This window comes from Branchiostoma floridae, chromosome 17 (assembly GCF_000003815.2).
Source record: "Branchiostoma floridae strain S238N-H82 chromosome 17, Bfl_VNyyK, whole genome shotgun sequence".
NCBI classification, from domain to species: Eukaryota; Metazoa; Chordata; class Leptocardii; order Amphioxiformes; family Branchiostomatidae; genus Branchiostoma; species Branchiostoma floridae.
The window spans coordinates 12,969,502-12,991,151 of record NC_049995.1 but is presented as its reverse complement, the minus strand read 5'-3'; the positions used below and the strand labels follow the sequence as shown (position 1 = coordinate 12,991,151).

Below are 21,650 nucleotides of genomic sequence, written 5' to 3'. Positions count from 1 at the left end.
GGGCATGCCTAGGCATGTTTACTTCCGGGTTGGGCTTGGCGCGAAGACGGTGATCTGCAGTTTGAGCTCCAGCTTACTTCTGAGATTTCTTACGCCTTAAGACATCGTCAGGATCGTCTGAAGGTGGTACCAGAATGGCCGGTAGTCCGAAGGTAATGTTGCATCCATGAATTGAGTCAGATCCTATAAATGCAGTATATTTCACCACAAAAATGCAGTCCAATCAAATATATATGTGTACGCCTTGGTGTCATGGCATGATCAAGCACGTTAAAGCGTTCTTTGCACAGTATGATCACCTTTGTACAAGTAGCAAGCGACAAAGGAAAGGTAATGATATAAACTCATTTTCGGAACAATTATGTGCATTCCTTCACCGCCGCACCCCCCCCCCCCCCCCATACACACACACAAACCGAGAAATTATGAAGTTGTAATAAATTATGATATGTGATACTAACTGATAATGATTTCTGTGCATTCACATTCAAACATGTTGAATGAAAGGGGCTCAAGGGGAATAAGAAGAAATAAACTTAAATTGCAAAAATATGACACCTTGGTCCTCCTGTCCTCCACCTGATAATCATTATGCTTTTATAATATTCTTTGGACCAGGTAAGTACTTATTTCTAAACCCTCATTGATCTTCACCACCGCTCTCCCTCATCCCACCCCCCTACAGGAAGCCATGGTGCTGGTGGTTGACGTTGGCCCCCTCATGGCGCAGGCCCCCCCTGGACATGTCACCCCCCTGGAAAACGCCAAGGATGCCATCTCCATGCTGCTGCAGAGAAAGGTGAGAGGTCTGTCTTCTAAAGGAGACAATGGTCTTTTGTTGTATCAGAAACAGGTTGCTATCCTAGAATAGAAATTATAAGACCACTTGAGATTGTGGTCACTGGTCATACCTGGGCCGCGATAACGGCTGATACAGGTGTTCCAGACCGTGTGACTTTTTAGTACAAGGTTCTACTTATTAACTGGTCTCAGCATAGTGATCAAATGATGAAATTTTTCCCAATGTTAGTACTAGTACTTGACTACTTAAATTCTTCAAGGATAAAGTCTTCTGCATAGTTCCATGGACTCCTACTCCTAGAACTTATGTCTATATAGTCTATACTACAGCTTTGCTTTGATCTTCACTGTTATCACCTTGACCTAACCTTGACCTTTCTCCCACAGATGTTCTCCCAGTCTAAGGATGAGGTCGCGCTCATCCTGCTTGGTACCCAGGAAACAGCCAATGAGCTGGCAGGAACAGACGACGAGAGTTACCTGAACATCACAGTTGCGCGGCCGCTAGGACAGCCAGACTTCGACCTGCTTGAGTTTGTAAAGAACGACATTGTTCCAGGGCCTGTGTCCGCTGACTGTATCCTTTCTGTTTGGCAAATTTTACCATTGAAATGAAAGCATTAGGATGTTTGCAATGCTACATTCTTCCACCTCCTGTGTCTGCCGACTGTATCTTTCCAGGAATTTGTAGAGAATTCAATGTCAGAATAATTTCGTGCCTGCAACAGAAACAGCAAACTGTTTTTATTATAGTCAGATCATTTTGTTTATTGTTGTTATGATCCTTGACAGTTCCCAGTTGTGGACGCCATTGTGGTGGCATTAGACCTGGTGCGGAACCAAACCATGTGAGTATGAAAAATTCTGATTTGATACATACACTATTTGATTTAGTTAAATATTTCTCATGGAAAACCAGGCTGTTATAACAATTCCTGTTTGGACTTGTTTGTTTGTTTGTTTGTTTGTTTGTTCCAGGGGAAAGAAGTTTGAGACAAAGCGAATCGTCCTGTTCTCGAACCTGGCGGGAGAGTTTACAGACGATCAGCTGGAGGGAGTCATCAACGGGATGAAGGCACTGGAGTGTGAATTCAACCTCATGTGAGTCAGAACTGACTCATTCATTCCCTTGTTCACTCTCTTATTCCCTCATTCATCACTCATCAACTCTCATTTTCTCATTCACTTATCCATTCTCTCACTCATCAACTTACCCATCATTCATTCATTCTTCTACATGTATTTATTCTTTCATTGATTTAACCATTCACTCCAACTCTTTCATCATTCTCACACATACATTCATTCACTCATTCATTCATGCTTACTCACTTGTTTTCATTCACTCATTCATTCAATCACACACTCACTCATTCACTCTCACTCTCTCTCACTTAGTTACTCACTCACTCTCCATGAGTATGAACAGGCTAGAAAAATAAGATACATGTAAAACAGAGCTTTCTTATATTATATCAAGTGCCTAAATGTCAAATAGAGAGTTAAAAACAAAAAATATAAGGTTATCGCAAAAACAGAAAACCATTCATTGTTATAAGTTGTATCCATTGTTGACCTTCAGTGGGCTGTCCCTTGATGATGATGATGAAGATGGCGACATGCCTGACCAGAACGGGGCCGGACCCCCCAGGAAGGAGCGGACGCCCCAGCAGCGGGCAGGCACAGCGCTGATCCGCCACGTTATCGAGGAGGTCGACGGGGTTGCGTACTCCGAGAGGTCAGTTTAAGGGCAAACCTACTTCAGTATGATGTAGATGGTGCTATCAGAAGCTTCAAAAATTTTCCTATTTCCATTTTTACAAATATAATCAGGAAGAAAGCATCTCGTGTTTATCCCTTTCCTTAACAACAGAACATGTATAAAATAGCCAGTTAATTGCACAATGGATTAACACACACTGCACGAAATGTCAAAATCCCAAACCGATGCGTTCCACCTGGATAACTTCACATTATTGCACCTATATATAATTGCACAAAATATCCTGGCAAATAGACAATTAAATGGCTTCTATATGTGAGTGAGAAGACAGAACTGAGAAACTAGCATTGAAAATTAGGACATCTAGCTCGTATATGATGTGCATATCATGTAAGTTTGGAGGATCTCAAATGTCTGGCAGTATGCGAAGGAAACTGTCAATTTTAAACGCATACAGAAACAAACTTGCATGCCAGTCAGTCTGCACTAAGGTGGCTTTAATTCAAGATGAACAAGCAGCCAATAATTGGTTTATAAAGGCAAATATATAGTCTGATGCTACAACCAATGTGGCCTGCAGTGTAACATTGGTTATTAAGTTTATAACCTTTGTTTCCTCTACTGTTCCAGTGAGGCCCTGCAGATGCTAAGTTTCTTCCAGAAGCGAAACGTGCGGGCCGCTCCTTGGAAGGTCATGCTAGAGGTCGGGACAAACCTCAAGATTCCAGTCCGAGGGTTCATCAGAGTAAGGCAAAAATTTCTCACACGAAACATTATACTGCTTTTAGCCTGCCCTGGGTTTTGTGTTCATACCTGTACAAACTTATAGATCTTTTTTCCCTAATTTTTCATTACATCCAATGATACATATATTACAACAGATTTGCTGATCAAAATCATATTTTTGAGATGGAAAGAAAGATGTGATGATGCTGAAGAGGAGAGCATCCTCTATCAATTGACTAAAACTCAAATTGTATTTTGTCTGACCCTTACCTCTCGCCTCATTACCTCAATGAATATAGCAGTCAGTAGGAAGATTTGAGTTTTACATGGATAAATAAAGTTTGATCAAAAGGCTCCTAAGATGATACCTATTTGTAGTAATTATAACTTCTTTGCTTGAATAGTATTTCTTGTGTCTTCCTACCAGGTTAAGGAGTGCAAGCCCAACTCCTTTAAGAAAGTCCATGCCCGCACGCTGAGCAAAGACGACATCCACACGACTCATGAACACAGACTTAACGATGATGAGGAAACTCCAGTGGAGTCCACAATTGATGGTACCGACAAACTTAATTTTCCTGTCCTTTTCTATCTTTTTCTGTCCATTCTTTGGGAAGGAGGAGGGGATTTGAGGGAGCCTGTCAGGTTTGGGATAGATGGCTGCTCTGTATTTTTAGTCGTCACACGCACACCAACACACACATATGCGCAAGCACATGCACTTGTCATGCATAAACATTCACACAAATGCACAAAGACAAGATAAGCATCATAATTGCATCATGTACAGCCCTTTTTTTAATCTACAGACTAGAGGTACATTGTGTATATATGTATACAGCAGTTACTGTAGAAATATACAATGTATGTTTAACTCAGTAACACAATGTAAGTCATAATTATGTAAAAAAAGCAGGGAAATTTAATGGTTATCATGCTATAGTATAAAAGCTTCTTTTTCTGCCATACAAAGCCATCTTCATCTTCTCTACTATGCCCTCTTAATCAATTTGTCAATTCACACAAAGATTCACAGTATTTACGTGCATATTTATAAACTTTGTCCTATTACAATGTACAGTTAGTAGCAGTTTTGTTTTCAAGTATCTGATATCAATAACTACAAATTTAAGCTTTATTGTACAAGCTAAGTATTATGATTTATGACCATTTATTACCTGCAACCCTTGTATATACAAATTAATAAAACTAATTAAATGTCTTTCAAAATACAGAAACAAACTAGTATGAATTAAGTATCACCACTTGATATACATGTACAATTCTTTAACACCAAAGTACTGATGCGATAAAAAAACAAACCTGATTAAGTCATTACACACACACTTCAACAAGTTAATACATATCACGCAAAAGGCACTAACTTATTAAAGGGAATCAATTACTCCAAACAGATAATTAAAAGTTAACAATACATGTATATACAATGCAAAAGGCCATGCAATGAAATGAACTATTTGATGGACAGGCAGGTTTACCCTTATTCAAAAGCAAATGCTGTCCCTTGTTGCAATCTTCTCAGTTTTTGAAGTCCACATTCCATCTCATTTTTAAGTCACATTTTGGGAGGGCAAAGAATTTTGTATAGGTCTTTTTGACAAGCATAATTGACAGGGAACCACTGCTTGATGTCCTGTCTTAAGGACTGGAACACCTTACAGGAGTGTACACTTGGATTCACGACTTCTAGTTCCAGAGGCATGGCCGCTAACAACTGGACTATATATGAAGTCATGATATAAGAACTCAGTATGTTTCAATGACAAATTTCACTGTGTCATCAGTTTACACTTCTGTCTCACGGAGCCCATTTGGAAGATGCCTAACTTCTGGACTAGTAACAACCATAACCTCGATATCTTGGGAGCTGACAGAGTCATCTGTACCTGTCTCGTTTATTTCCTGAGCCTCATCATTTCCTGGCTCATCATTCTCCCTGGCTGTGCTGTTAACGTTAAGTGGTAAGTCCTGCATATTTTCAATAGCTTGGATCAGTTTTGGTTCAGTTTGTTCTTCACAGGAGTTGTACAATTCATGTGAGGGTACAGACACTCCACAGTGCACATATTGTGGAGAGCTTGTCTGAGAAACATGTGCATGTTGAGAAGAATTGTACAAATCCTGGGAAGGAACAGGCCCTCCAGAATGCAAGAACTGTGGAGTGTTTGTCTGGGAAATAGCATGTTCAAATAAAGAACTGAACAAATCCTTTGAAGGGTCAGCCCCTCCGCAATGCACATATTGTGGAGAGCTTGTCTGAGAAGTAGCATCTTGAGAAGATGTGTACAAATCCTGGGAAGGGGCAGAGCCACCACAATGCAAGAACTGTGGAGAGTTTGTCTGAGAACCAGCAGCTTGACTAGAATTGTACAAATCCTCAGAAGGAACAGACCCTCCGCAGTGCACATGTTGTGGTGGGTCTGTTTCGGATATGGCTTCAAAGCTCTCCCCTACTCTTGAAGGGCCATTTGGAAAGAACCTTACATCAGAACCAGGAGAAGGAGTGCTATCCCTTCCTGGTGCCTCTAGATCTGTATCAGGACTTCCCACCCCACTGTCACTAACAGGAGAAGGCAGCTTACAACTTGTTGTCTGAATGTACATTTGTACCAAAGAAGCTGCATCTGGCCTCCCCATGCCTATCAGAATACCCCAAAGATCTTTCAAGGTCTTCTCAGACTTCTCAAACTCTTGGAGCACCAGTTCAGTTGGGTTTCCCTTTGAACCAAAGTATTCAATCAACTCGTCAAGGCCCAAATCACTCGCAAGACTTCTCCAGTCATCACCACGCTCTTTTAGGGGGTCTAGTTTAATGCAAAGATGTGTGCGAAGCTTATGTGGGATGGTAAGATTTCTGTGGCTTCCTAGAGTGTTCAGAAAAGACACCCTTGCCTGGTTTGTAATGTTAGTGTGTACTGTGTAGACCTGCGTTTGTGTCACACAGTTACATGCCCCTCTATGATCACATCTGTGGTAGGAAGGCAGAGATGGGGTCATTTCAAACTCTCCAATTGGCAACTCCTCAGCAACACTGTATGTTGGAGAGTCTGAGTTGCCTTCCTGAAAAGCATGTATGCTCAGGGACAGAACCCTTGCGTCTCCCTTAAGGTCTGGTTCTGCTTGAAGGTTGAACATCACATTACCATCCCTCTTTCCCCGAACTGAATTGTAGCTGATCACAAGCTCTTGTGAACTGTTTAGAAACTTCCAGCCTGGTGTCTCTAAGTTTGCTTTCAGACGAATGTCCTCCTTGTTATTCAAGAAGGTCATCGAAATCCCCCTGTCGGTTGGCTTGAACCCAAATTCCTGTTCTTCCCTCCTAATGCGATCAATGGCATCTTTTGTATCATTGATGCAGTAGACCCTAAGCCTGTACAAGTTATCAGATACGCTTGAAAAAGCGAGTAAACGTACTTGCTTGGGGCCCCTAGACTTCAGAGAAAACCCTGTGAAATGTTTGGTGTACACAAGGCATTCGCTGTCCCTGACAAAGTACTCAATACCTGGGGTAGCATTGCTAACTTCTACCCAATCTGGAACCTGCTGACTACTTGTTTCACTGACAAGTAAGGTAAAGTCATTTGTGTCAGACATGCCACAGTGAGGAAATGTTAACAGCACAGGTTTGTTGAAGGTCCAGCCGTGAGGACCACAGCACACAAAAGGACTGACCAAAGTCTCATCTTCCCCTAAGTCAGGCAGTATAACTGGGTTATGCAGTATTTCCAGGGTAATGTCAATCTGGTTTGAGATAGAATGTGGACTGAATAGTAGAGAAGTCGCAGCATTAGGAAGCATTAAGATACCGCCGTCTTTGCCAATAAGAGCCTCCGAAAAGAAAACAACTGAGTTACAATCAAATGTAGCAATGTTGATCTTACTACACACAGAGTCTGTGCTCTCATTGCAACTTTCGTCTTCACATTGAGACATTTGTATCACACTGAGTCTGTTAGATGGTGTCAATACAATGGGAGCACAATATCCACTGTCTGCTGCAGAACTACATGTTCTAGTCTCACAAAGACTTATGTCAGAGTCAGAGTCAAATATGTTTCCATCTGGCACAAACTGGACACTTTTCTTTTGCATCTGTGCAATTGCATTTTGTGTTTTTGGAGGTAAAGTCTTTGGTGCCTGGGCTATCAGTACATTCAAATTGCAATTGGCTCCATGCATTCTTTCACTTAGTTGCAGATCTGGTGCATCGATAGTTCTTCCATTTTTGCTGAAAGCAATGCAAGAAACAATGATTATCATTTCTTCAATGATTATCATTTCTTTAATGATTATCATTGATTTAATTGATTATTCAATGATGGCATAATCATTACGTAAAAAACACTTAAATGCTTATTGTATCAAAAGGCATTCCAGTTTCCAAGATACAATCACACATGTCAAGTATTTCTTGGGTCAATTAATTATAACTTCTGTTTTACAACCTTAAATGACATACAAATGTAGTGATTAGGTGAACTACAGACTCATGTGGGAACACTTTGGGTACCATTTTGATTTACATTAGTTCTCTAATCAATATCAAAGTTATCTTACCTCTTTTTTCGCTGTGGCTGCTTGTTCATTAAACCCAATTTGACCCATTTCGCCCTAATGAATGATACCTTGAAGCTCAAAATTAGGGCCAAAATAACCAGAAACATAATGCTGATTCCAACAATAGCTCCAGTCAGCATAGGTAGGAAGTCTGTGGAAAGAAGTTCAATTGATATTGAAAATTGATTTTGTGGCAAATAAAGATGACAAAGGAGAAAAGTGTATATTTTCATAGTTGTATGAAACTTGCCTTTAGTATACATACATAGAATGATGTACTTTGCAAAACATGGTTCTCAACATTATCATCAGCACCAGGACAGAAAATAGGAAGTGTTGTGTAGAAAGTCTTCCAACTAATATTACAGTGTACATTGTATAAAGATCCGAATGAAATAAATGGTTCTCAGATTCATGTTCAATCTTGATTTACAGGTCTTGAATATTTTTGTTACAGTAACTACAGAATGCCTGAGTTTTTTTTCTTCATTTCTTGGAGTGTCCTGCATGCACCGCCATTAACTAGAACAGATAAAACGGTGACACTGATCGATCGCTAAATTTTCATTGGAGCAACTTATTGATTACGCAAATCTACCCCCCTACCTCTTGCCTTGGCACTGATACTGGTGTGTTTTGTATACGTTGACAATCAAGCCCTGTTTCTTTACCAAAACATGCACGCAAATGCAGAACAGAAAGTCCCAAAGGTGGGTTTTGATGGTTCTGGTCGCAAGATGAAAGTATTCTTATATTAAATGCATGTTTAAAAAGGAAAAAAAGGACAATTGAAAAAAAATCACCCTCCGCGGACTCGAACTCGGGTTGAAGCTGCTAAAATGGTTAAGAATGATGATGCATTAACCACTACGTTGCTTCCAACACAAACATATTTGACTTGTTCTAACAGGTATAGAAATGTAGGGCATAGCTTAAATAGGTCCGTTCATTCCAAGATTCCAATGTCTAATCTTCTGAACACAATGTTTTTGTGTGAAAAGTTTGTGATCTCATTCGTTCCATGGCGGGCAACTTCCTCCTGGAACGCCTTTTTGGTCGAACATATGGCCGATTCGCATACGTCCCTCCCGGTTTTTCATTGCATCCTGGTAAAGAAGGCGATAGCGAGCTATTTGAGTCCTGCCCATTGATAGGTCCACCAGTGACGTATCCCCGAGAAAGACAGATTTTCGGCCAATCAAAAAGCTGGTAAGGCGGAAAGCATATTATAGCTCCCAGTTTTTTCTGAGTTTTGATTAGATCCCTCCCGGATGAAAAAGATGAAAATGAACGTCGACAAAATCAGAATGTTTCCTTCCTGGGAAACATGATTCGATAATTCTGGCCTGAAATACATAATTGACTGGATTCTACAATTCCTTTCAAAATATATTTACATTAGTGCTAGACCACCTGTTGTTAGATCTTGGCCTCATAAATTAAGTAATGCATATGATGATTCCAAGTTTGAATTTTTACAGGTCTTATACAATGTTGTAAGAGTCTACAATTATAGTACAATTTCATACGGTTTACTGTAGACCAAGTAAAAAGACAACATACATTGTAAATCATGTAGTACTCACCTGAGGATTGTCCAACTACATCAGATGTCTCTAAGTCCACTTCTGAGTCAGGACCTGCTGGTGCAGGTGCCTGAGGAGTTTCCTTATTAAACTCTGGACATGCATGGCAGAATGGTGAATTGGGGTATGAGATGCATATGCTGCATGGTAAACAGTCATGCACCCATTCATCATATGCATACAACTCTGGGCATTTCTCTGTAGAAGCTGCAGAGGGACTCCCTGTAGCAGTGGCAGTTGTTGATGTAGAGGGCTCTAGCTGGCCCTGGACCCGCCATGGAAGCAGCAGGAGTAGCCAAACAACTTTCCTCATGATGGAAGGGAATCCTACATGTTAAAACATTTAGACAATGTAACAGTTGTTTTGTTGTTATGGCCTTCTTTGTAAAATCCTAATTGATTAAAACATTTAAACAGTTACCATTTCAATCAATTGTTTCTTGGAATGACACCCTCTCCTCCCAAAATGACAATTACAAGACTTTAAACTAAGTGTTACAACAAAATTCACCATATTCAGCAAAACTTTCAACATTAGATTACCTTGAAGCCTTTCAACAACTTTCCAGTAGTATAGTGGCTTAAGTGCTTTTAAAATGTTCTTTCAATGTGAGCACATTTGTGACACACACATACGCACACATATCACACACACACAACACTGTTATTTAACTTACTAAAAAAAGACTGAAATTCCATCTCTGTGCACTCAGAAAGTATAACAATCAGAAAAAAACTGTGGTTTTAAGTCTTTTGGTTAGTCAATACATGGCTAAAACTAATTACTGTACATGCATTTAAGTTTGCGGGCTTTACTTTCGCGGTAGCCGGAAAATGGAGTGTTCGCTGTAGTGTTAAATCCGCGGTAGCGCCAAGTAAAATCTGCATGGCAACCAGATGCTGATCATGAGAGCAGAACTCTTTTCTTTGTGTGTGTCTTTGGGGAGGGGGGATATGCATGAGTCATGGGCAAACTATGACCAAGGTTATTGTGCTATTTATAAACTTATGCATTATCTAAGATACAGCATACATATAGCACAAGCCCTCAAGCCAATTTTTTCAGTATTCTATTCAATGGCGCTTGATAACAAGGTGGGGGAAAAGGGAAAAACATGGATTGGGTGAACAATCGCACTTTCTTACCTCTTGTGTAGGTGTGGCCAAACTGTGAGTAAGGGGATTCCCCTGACTAATGATGTGACATCATAAGAACAGCCCCCAGGCAATCCACGGTCCATTGACTCAAAAAGGCACAGAAAGACAGACATGAGTGCCAATGACTCACCTTTCTGACGTTACTGGCAAACAAACTTACCCTCACATGAAAGCCCATCATCTCAGCTGTGATAAATCCCATTGTCATTAGAAATCTTACGGCATGATTTGCAGAAAAATACCCCAAAACCTTCCCACCCCCTCAAACGCATAACCACCAACTTGAAGGGAAGAGGCCCTTGCACAACCAGGAAATAGTCCCAACTTTATATCCCCTGATAACCACAAAAACTCAGCTTTTTGGCCATAATCAGAAAGTAGAAACCCTCCCCAGTCACATTGACCTCAAAACTGCCAGAATTTCTACCTATTTTCCAAGCAAAAAAATCTTCAAGTTATAGACCCGGAACTACATTTGAACACCATCAATTCAATTTGCATGCCGGATGGCTGGCAGATCCCCATAAGCACTGGTGCATTGCAACAAATTTAGTAAACAACTGTTGCAATGATTCAGCACTTACTCAAAGGCAAGAGTTAAGGTGCACAGTCCGAATCTTTGAATGGAGTTTCCTTAATTTTGGTTAAATGGAAAAAATATGTAAAAATAATATAATCACATGTAGAACTCTACGAGAAGGCTTTGAATAAAAATTATAGACAGATCCATGTAAACAAAGGCTTGTCTTTTCAGAAGCGTTTGTGTGTAATTGAATGTAAGTGATTTACAAATGTTCAGCTTTCAAGTTGAACTTTTCCCAATGGAGTTATTCCCAAGGAACAAGAAATCAGACATTACGATAGTTCACCTTTATCTACGGAGTAACCTATATCCGTTTAAAAAACAAGGTGAAAATGAAATTACTTTGGGATGTTAAAGTCAACGGTTGGTGGTTTCAAGTGGCAATATTTCAAATCAGTTGAAGCCACCGTCTGTCAACTTGACATAACAAATACCACGTTTCTAAAAACAATGAACAGGTTACCCCACAGATAAAGGTGAACTGGTGATACATGATTGTACGATAATTATTTTCCTTTTTTTCCCAGGATACAGATATGGAAACACCATCGTGCCCTTCAGCACAGACGATGAGAGCCAGATGAAGTTCAAGACTGATGCCAAGTGTTTTGATGTCCTGGGATTCACCAGGGCGGACAATGTAAGTTTGGGAGACTGTTTCCTTGTCTGACTCAGAAGTGTATTTGTCTATGGTATGCATGTGTTGTTTGACATAGAGTATGCACATTCATCATTCTGTGTGTGTGTGTGTCTGTTTGCAGGACATTTTGTGTATGCGTCTGTATGCTTGAATGTGTGTTTGTGTTTGTACTGACTCATGTGTGTGGATGTGTGTGTTTGTGGGTGTGTATGTGCATTGTGTATGTGTGCATTGTGTATGTGTGTGTGTGTGTACTCATGTGTATGTGTTTGTGAGTGCATGTGTGTGTCTGTCCATGTTTGTGTCTGTCTATGTGACTGTATTTGTGTGAATGTTAGACTGTTTCTGCATGTGTTTGACATTGTGATGAGTGTGTGCATACATGCATTGATTTTGTGCATGTCAGAGTGTGTGTCTAACGTTATATTTGTTTAGAAGCTGGCTGGTAAACTGAAGTTTTTGTCTCACAAACTGTTTTTCAGGTGAAGAGACAGTACTACATGGGAGACTCTGTCCGCTGTTTTGTAGCAGAGGAGGGTGATGAGGTAAGGATCACTCTCCAATCAAATGTTTTTGACATCTTTTTAGTTGTATGTTACATGTTTTTATTGGGATTTCTATTTTGTCAGGTTTTCTTTCTGTCTGCCAACATAAGGTAAGTTCCAGAAGGGGTTTAATTAATGCTGGCTGACAAGAAGAAAACAAGAAATAAGGTTGAGAGGAACTCCCTGTACTGGAGGAATGACTTTTTCTTCTTTAGCATAACCGGTAAATGCACCCAATCGGTAGTCTATAACTCAATAGATTCTGAAAGACAAGGGGAGGCCTAGTGAAATTTTTCAGTACTTTGTTGTGTAAAGTGTAACATCATATTGTATGACTGTTAACTGATTTTCTGTTCTTTTAGCCTGCAGCTGTAGCCTTGTCAGCATTCATCCATGCTCTGTATGAGACCAACATGGTGGCCATAGTCAGGTATGTAACAGTAATGATGAAATTCAGGGTAGATTGCGTCAATTATTTTGTGCTGTAAGATTCTCCAACTGTGTTAACAGTAACTGTTACTGCACAGTGTATAGTTTGTAGATTTTTTGGTAGCCCAAGCTTGTAATCTGTATCTGTCAATCTATGACCCTTACCTCCTCCCTTATTACCTCCATTAAAGGGGTCTATTAGAGTGATTAAAAGGTCCAAACAAGCCATTTTCTTCTTTTCAGATATGTTTACAACAAGAACAGTGCCCCAAAGGTTGCTTTCCTGACCCCTCACATCAAGCCCAACTACGAGGTAAGCATCTTCAAAGTTTGGAATCCCTTGGAACTTTATTTTGACGTGTGACAAAATATTAAAATTTCACTCAACATGGTTGAAGAGGTTCATCAGTCATGTATGAATACAGTTATTCCAATTTTCTTCAAGCAATGACTGTTTTTAATGGTAAGGTACATAACGTTACCTCCAAATTTTCAATGTCTGACAGCACATCTTGGTCATGGACCTAGTCTCAATCACGCGAGAGAACACAAGACTAGGTCATCAACATGATATTCATACTCTTAATATCAAAGACTTATAAAAATTATTTTTCTTATTGTGCTAGAGTCCTACATTATGACATGATTTAATTTGATTTCCACTGTGTTTTATTTCCAGTGTTTGCTGTGCATCATGTTGCCATTTATGGAGGACATGCGGAAATACACCTTCTCTTCACTCCACCCCAACAACAAGAATCAACCATCTGGTACTATACTACTTATTTGTAGGACAAGACATCTGCAAGTTCGATGTCCAAAAGATTGGATTGTCTTTGATATTTTTACCGTCTCTCTGCGTATAGTATCATGATATTTAGAATGGCAGTGGCCGCTCTTTCAGTTTCACACATTGTCAAATACATTCAACTTCAACTGATTATTATCAGTGAGAATGTTCTCTAGGTGTTCAAAAACATTTAAACTACAGTACAGTAACTAGTTCACTGGAATGCAAATGGCTGTGTTTCCTTAAAGTTTATTAAAGTTGGTGTTTGTATGTGTCATGTGAAAACATTGTGATATTGTATTTGATAACTGAATCCTCACTACTCTACAACTTTCAATGTGTTTCAGACGACCAGCTATCGGCAGTGGATGACCTCATTGACAACATGAACCTGGTCATGCCTGACAAGTGAGTCAACTTGAAGTATAAACTTCTTTCTTCTTGTTTACCAGCAACATATTTAGAGTTGATTTTGTTTACCTGTTTTCAATTTGTAATTCATAAACAGAGGGTTCATAAACCGACATATATGTATTTATAAACAGGTGTTTTGTTTACCTGCATGCACATATATTTACAAACAGCTATTTGTTAACCAGCATCGTATTTACAGACAGTTTTGTTTACCTGCTCATAAACAGTTTTTTTGTTTACATACAACATATTTGCAGTGATCTTAAGGCAAATGTTTTACTCTACCTACAAACACATTTGTACCATTGTTTTATTTACCTGCAGACAAATTTATAAACTTCCAATTTTGTTAAACTTGCAACATACATATTAATTGGTCATAATTGTTTACCTGCATCATATTAATGACAAGCTGTTTTGTTTACCTGCAACATATACTGTTGTTTTTCTGTTTACCTGCCGGCCTATTTATAAACAGTTGTTTTTGTTTACCTGCAGGGATGAGGATGGTAAACAGCAGCAGTACCTGAAGCCAAAGTTGACCTTTAACCCTCACCTACAGCGGCTGTACCAGTGTCTGTCTGCCCGAGCGCTGAACCCTGATGACCCCCAGCTGCCTCCGCCAAACCAGACCATTCTCAAGTTAGTACCTCCATCCATCCATCCATCCATCCATCCATCCATCCATCCATCCATCCATCCATCCATCCATCCATCCATCCATCCATCCATCCATCCATCCATCCCTCCCTCCATCCCTCCCTCCATCCATCCATCCATCCATCCATCCATCCACCATACATAGATCAATCAATCAATCATTCCAATCATTGCATTTCCTTTTGAGTTTATTGTTATTGATGTAGCTAAGCTAAGAGGTTAACCCTGGCTAGGGAAAGACAAACCTGAAGGCAACTCTCTAGCTTCATGGCCACCTTGTCCCCCCAACGACCTGGAGGTCAAGGGACTAGGTAGGTAGCTAAGCTCAGAAGGTTTCTGTGGTTTGGTACAGTTACCTGAGAAGCTGCACCAGGACCAAGAGAAACACGATTTTTATGTTTTAATGATATTTTTGAAGTACTATGGAGTCTGTGGTTTGTTTCATTTGCCTCCAGAATCAACAGGACTCATTAGCCAAAACCCAGCCTGATATTCATGATCACAGCTGTGTGTCAACAAGAAAACATTCATTTTTATGAAACAACTTTTTCGAACCACTAAAGATAGTTTTGGCCGACAACATCCGCATTTTCTACAGAATTGTCAGATAAAGTTTCATGCTAACACCCATTTATATGTTTGTATGCTGTGTTTGAAGATTTGTGTGGTTTGTTGCAGCTATCTCCAGCCTCAACAGGACCTACTGACCCAGGCCCAGCCCTGTGTGGACAAGATAAAGGCTGCATTTCCTTTGGAGGTCGTCACCAAGAAGAAGGAGGAGACCACGGCACAGAACATCTTTGGTGGAGGGTAAAACATTATCCAATTCATCTTTAGGAATTATGATAAGACATTCACAAAAAAAGGAGGAGGCAGTGACACAGAACAACTGGGAGCTGGGACTTTTTTTCTAAGAATGATTATGATCATGTATATATTGTAGAGACAATGCAAAACCAGCAGAATTTCCACTAGTTATTTTTACTGTGTTTCTATCGCAGGGATGATGTAGAAAGTACAGCAAAGGAGTCAAAGCTAATCTCAGGCACCTCAGTCTCATATTTAATGAGAATAAATTTTTATTCAAGCTGCAGTGCCAGTTCTCTTAGTGAAAACAAAGTTGAATTTCTTTTAATTTCTTTTTTTATGCTGTTTTAATGTGTCTTTCCACCGGCATTCTAAGGACTGTAATAATTCCTGATCATGTTCATATTGCAGGGATGATGCAGAACCGGCAGCAAAGAAGCCCAGACTGGACACAGATGCCGGCGGAGACGGAGGGCTGACGATGGCGGGACTGGCGCAAGGGCCGGTCACGGAGGTCGGGTCGGTGCGACCTCTGGAGGACTTCAGGGCCATGATCAGTAGGAAGGATGACGACAAGTTCATGGAAGGTGAGATCTATGGTTAGAACGTTTTGAAAAATTATATTAAGATGTTATGATATAAGTTGACAAATAAATGTACCTATTGAAAGACATGAAAATAGTATGGAGTGATATGAAATTATAATGAAAAGTAAATCTAAATGACATGATTTATCATTAAAATGTTATAGAATCATTGTTCCGTACCTAAATGTTATGAGAAAATGTTGGTAGAAAATGATGATGTAAGTTGAACGACACAAAGACTGCAATCAAATAAATATGAAATACAACAAAATGCCTAATTTTAAAATTTACTAGAATTAACAGAAAATGCTACAAAACAAAATGTCTTGAACTAAATCACATGACCAACCTATATTTCTAAGATCTTGAATGTGCTTATTTTTCTTGCACAGCCTCAGCTCAGCTACAGAAGCGGATAGAAGAAATTGTGATGGAGTCGTTTGGTGACCAGTTCTACGGGAAAGCCATGGAGTGTTTACTGGCACTGAGGAAGGAGTCAGCTAAGGTATGGGAGGACAAACATGGGGATTTTACTGTGGTATGTCTGTGTAGTGTGGGGATCTACGTGGAGGGAGGGGTGGTTCTGCTGATTCAGAAGTAACATGGGGAATAGAAGAACTTGTGATGGATTCCTTTGGTGACCAGTTCTACAGTCAATCCAAGGAGTGTGTACAGTCACTGGGGATGGACTCCACTAATTTCCAGAACAATTTTTTTTAAATGATTGTACATATTTCAGTCTTGAACAGGTAGGCACATCAGTACATTTTGTGTAATAGAAAATACAATTTATAGAAAAGAGATTATGAACCTCCTGGTGATTTTATTTCCAGTTGGGAGAGCCAGACCAATTCAACACCTTCTTGAGAGGCTTTAAGGAGACACTGTTCAACAAGGGTAGAAAGGACTTCTGGGACTGCATGGTGCGAGGTAAGACTTAGCTTAAAATTTTGTTGCTTAAAGCTATGTCTTTCTTTTGTGTTATTCACATATTCACCCCATTCGAGACATCTCATCTGATATTGTCTTGCATTTAATAATAATCATAAGGACTTGTTCAAGTCCAAACATTCATAATGAATTCTAAGATGTTTCAACATGTTTTTAGACCTGTATTTACACAGTTTTTAGTTTGTTGAAAGATTATTTAAATTTGTTATTATGATACATTGTGATCAATTATAGTTTTCATCTGACTTAGTTTTTGTTTTTCCTGTACATATCTCAGAATCTGTATCTATATGAGGTAAATGATTTCCTTCTTTGTTACAGAAAAGGTAACACTGATTTCATCAGAAGAATCTTCAGAGACATCCGTGTCAAAAGAGGAGGCAGGAAAGGTGGGCATTGAACTGTTTTGAGCGTGTATGCATGTGCGTTTGCGTGTATGCCTGCAATGTGTATTGTATGCCTGCAAATTTAACATTACCTGAGATATACACAGTGCTGATGTTGCTTTTTTCCCATCTGATAGGAAGAATCTTAAGCCATTAAGGGCTGAAGTCTGCCATCTCTGCTTGCTTTTTTTGCTTTTTGTTGTTGTTGTATAACTTGACATTCTGTTCTATGTCCAGTTCCTTGAGATAGTGGAGCAGAAGACTGAGGAGCCAGAAGAAATGGAAGAAGCTGAGGCAGAAGATCTGGTTAGTCTTGGTTTTAAAGTAGCTTTAAAGTTTTATTGTTGTTGTGGGATAAAATCCTTCTTGCACTAGATGAATGTATAGAGTGTGCCCATCTCAGTTTCAAGAGCCTTGAAAAACTTGACTGTGCAATCAATACAGCAGGGGGCTAGTCTGCTGGTAATAGTGTTTGTTCATGTATCATATTCTTCCAGTAAGGCTCACTGCTTATAAGCTGAGTGTACCATTTTAATTTGTAATTTGGTATGGGGTTTCAAATTTTCAAGCATTGGCAAAATGGTCAAGTGTTTACTTTGCAATTGCATTTGGTAGGATTCCATTGCCCACTTGATTAACAGATTTTTGTTACCTTTCCTACAATTCATTTCTGGTCTTTTTGGTTTTGCTGTTAGCCAGTGCAATTAACAAGTGTTTTGTTCCTTTTTTTCCAGTTGGCAATGATGTGAGGTCCTGACAGCTCTTAGCCCAGGCACTGACAGATGACGCCAACAGCTTAGTAACAAAATCCACCTGTGGTTCTAAAACACAAGACAGGAACATTCCACGGAACATAACCTACTAGGCAGCAGTTGCACATGCATGTAGTGGTTTATTTCTCAAGACAGTGCAATTGTGAAAAAAGTAAACAACTGCTGTCTACTTTTTATTTTATTTTGTAAGCAGCCTTCACAGTGGTATACAAATACATTCATACTTATATTACAAATTAAAAGCTTCTTACTATTGCTACTTCTATGATTGGTGCAAGCCTTTCTTTAAACTTTAAACATCTTTACAACACATACAGTATTCTTTTGTATTTTTCCTTTTCAATGATGAATTACATGAAGTTCAGCTGTTCTTTCAAAAAGTAATTGATAGGTGTGTGTAATAGAAGAATTCAGAAAACAGAATTATACTAGTAACTCTTAGTGAATAAAAACTGTCTCTATGTTTGTTACAAACTCAATGTGTTGTGAACATGGATCTTTCTATAGAAATTAAATAAACATTGTACTAAGTACAATACTATGTTTCTCTGTGTCATGCATTTTCTATAAAGGCCCCTAGAACTATTCTCTAGAACAAAATTTTGCCATGTGTTTAATATTTACTTCTTGAATGTATTTTTGTCATTCCACCATTATATTTCTTAGGCATTAACACCTAAACGTCACACTCATGTTCAAAATACAACACTATGATACAAGACAAAGACTATTCCAACAAAATTTAGCTGATTACTAGTAGTAATCTAGTATTCAGTACATTAATTACTAGGCTGCTAGATTTACACAATCAAAAATTGGAAACAATCTGAGAGAAGTCTGTACAATGCACACAGGGAGTGGATAATTATACGTGTAGCCAGCTCCTCTTGCTACGTGTTTAGTTAAAAGCATAAGAGAGCCAAGAAAAGACAAGAAAATAAATTTTGGATGCCTGTACCAGCAATCATACGATGAATACCCACCTTGATACAAACATACAGCCACACTAGCCCCACCAACTCACACAATCACTTACACCAACACACATACATCTATATGTAGCTCACAGTGTTTTGAAATACTGAGCTGGAAAGGCTACCTGGTCACGAACACTTGTTACTAATAAAAGCAGAATCTGATTTTGTGTTGGATGCTCTAGGCCCGTATTGTTGTACAATGAATTCAGCTTTGGATTTGAGACAACCACATGTTGTATATGATAGAATTAAATTGGTTTCTAAATATTAGATAATATGGCCCGTCAAAATAGGACTGCGAGTAGACTTGTCACTTGCCATACTCGATCATGAGTGACTGTCCATCATTAGATTCATAATACCCTATCTGACAGTAGCCACTGACTGTTACAGTTACTACACATAGATTGTGGGGTTTGTTTTAGACTTGGTGATATCACGGTACTGGTCTTCCTCTCCTGTATGATCATTTTGGTGGTTCGGATCTTCGTAGTGGTCATGCTGAACACTGCGTGTGGTGGCTGTGTAAGTGTTGAAGTCATTGTTGGCCTGAGATTGTCTCTCTCCTGTCTGGTTATCATGACCACTAGATACTGCAGCTGTGGTATTCACGTCAGGCGTAGTGTTAGCTTGAAACCGTCCACGCTCTGTTTGATTATTATGTTGATTCATATCTTCATATCGGTGGTCATGACCACTCTCTACAGTAGCTATGGTGTTTGTATCGGGTGTAGCCTGGTACTGGCCTGTAGCGCCGTGCTGGTTGTCTTCATCCTCATACTGGTGATAATAATGATACTGGCCTGTGGCACCCTGCTCGCTGTCGATATCTTCATGATGATCATGACTATCTTGATTATGACCTCCGGTCATTTCAAAAGCTACTGTGTTTGTGGTGCAATCGGCACAATTGGGATTTTGTCTTAAGGGAGGATAAAAGGCCTTCCTCTTCTGCCAGAAAATGAGAAGGGCGGTACCAACCAAAACAAAACCAACCACTGGACCAGTGATGAAGCCGGCGAGTGGGTAGAGACCGGTACCAGTTTCATTGGAAAGGGTACTTTCTGGTTTTTCTGAAGTGATGGAAACGAGTGAAGCTGGTGTTGCTCGTGTTTTACCTGCCTTTGAGCCATCATTGCGTACAAAGTAGCAGTTATAGCGAGAGGCTACGGTGTCATTGTGGCAGTTGTTAGAGGTTACTTGGGTATCAATTACAACAGGCAATGTTGGTATCGTTGGCTCTTCACATGTCATATCTTCAATGTTGACATCTGTAAGCTTCTGATTCTGCAATTTGGCGGGCTGGGCACATAGTATCTGGTTTTTAAATGAAGGAAATTCTGTAATTTTCAACTTGAGGGGAATCATCTTACAGTCACACTGCCAGGGGTTGTTGTCAACTTTTACAGAACGAATAGATGTCAAGAAGCCAAAGACTGAAGGGGGAATGGTAGACATCTTGTTCGACCGAAGGTCCAAAAGTTGGAGTTTGGACAGATTTGAAAGTGCTCCAGAGTGTATGTTAGTTATCTGATTTGAGCACAGATGTAACCGTGCTAGATTGGCAAATTCACTTGTACATGTCGGAAACTTTGTTATTTGGTTGTGGCACAGATCCAGCATTTCCAGCTGTGGTAAATTTGCGAATGCACCCGCCTGAATCATTGTTATCTGGTTGTGGCACAGATCCAGCATTTGCAGCTGCGGTAAATTTGCGAATGTTCCTGCCTCAATCACTGTTATCTGGTTGTAAGCCAAGGACAAATCTTGTAGCTGGGGTAGATTTGTAAAAGCGCCAGGCTCAAGCATCGTTATCTTGTTGCGGCGCAGGGACAACTCTTTTAGCCGGGTTAGATTTGCAAGAGTGCCAGGCTGAATCATCGATATTTTGTTGTCTCTGAGACACAGCACTTCGAGCTGAGGGAGATTTGCAAACGCATCGGGCTGAATCAGTGCTATTCGGTTGTGGGAAAGGTATAATTCTCGTAGCCGGGTTAGATTTGCAGATGTACCAGACTGAATACTACTTGATTGGGTAATACCTTTCAAATCGAACTTGTGGGGCAGATTTGTAAAAACGCCTAGCTGAATCAGTGTTATTTTGTTGTGGCGCAGATACAACTTTTCTAGCCGGGGTAGACATCGAAATGCGCCAGGTTGTATGGTTGTTATCTTGTTGTTGACCAGCCACAACACTTCAAGATTGGTTAAATTTGAAAATGTACCTGACTGAATCACTTCTAGCTGGTTTTTGGACATGTCCAGCAGCTGCAGCCGAGTTAGATTTGCAAATGCACCAGGTTGGATGCTATTTATCGGGTTAGCTCTCAAATCTAACACGCAGATTGATGTTGGGAGGTTCTGAGGGATGCTGGTGATGCCAATGCATTCGCATCGTGATGATGTTACACAGCTGCAGCCGGCTTCCGGCATGTTGGGCTCCTTCAGGATGATGAGAAGGAACATCAGCAGGTGTCGCCACCTTCTTCCCATGGTGTCCTGCCACATAAAACAGGACAGGTCACTAAGCTCCTCT

The 21,650-nt window shown here is 39.9% G+C and overlaps 2 protein-coding genes across 2 annotated transcripts; one reads left to right on the top strand and one right to left on the bottom strand.

Moving 5' to 3' along the window:
* The first annotated feature begins 25 nt into the window (after positions 1-25).
* On the top strand, positions 26-18,668 carry LOC118404684 (X-ray repair cross-complementing protein 5-like). The gene is made up of 22 exons (XM_035803927.1): positions 26-152; positions 686-799; positions 1,189-1,378; positions 1,601-1,649; positions 1,780-1,902; positions 2,384-2,539; positions 3,155-3,269; positions 3,678-3,807; positions 11,683-11,795; positions 12,278-12,340; positions 12,703-12,770; positions 13,013-13,082; positions 13,449-13,539; positions 13,907-13,967; positions 14,472-14,615; positions 15,312-15,443; positions 15,852-16,027; positions 16,420-16,532; positions 16,861-16,957; positions 17,300-17,367; positions 17,602-17,670; positions 18,099-18,668. Exons 1-22 carry the CDS (start codon positions 135-137, stop codon positions 18,111-18,113), a joined length of 2,175 nt encoding a protein of 724 aa, XP_035659820.1. The 5' UTR covers positions 26-134; the 3' UTR covers positions 18,114-18,668.
* LOC118404683 lies at positions 3,815-10,572 on the bottom strand. The gene is made up of 4 exons (XM_035803925.1): positions 10,561-10,572; positions 9,415-9,741; positions 7,829-7,979; positions 3,815-7,499 (listed from the first exon to the last, which is right to left on the bottom strand). Exons 2-4 carry the CDS (start codon positions 9,725-9,727, stop codon positions 5,057-5,059), a joined length of 2,907 nt encoding a protein of 968 aa, XP_035659818.1. The 5' UTR covers positions 9,728-9,741; positions 10,561-10,572; the 3' UTR covers positions 3,815-5,056.
* Positions 18,669-21,650: the final 2,982 nt, after the last annotated feature.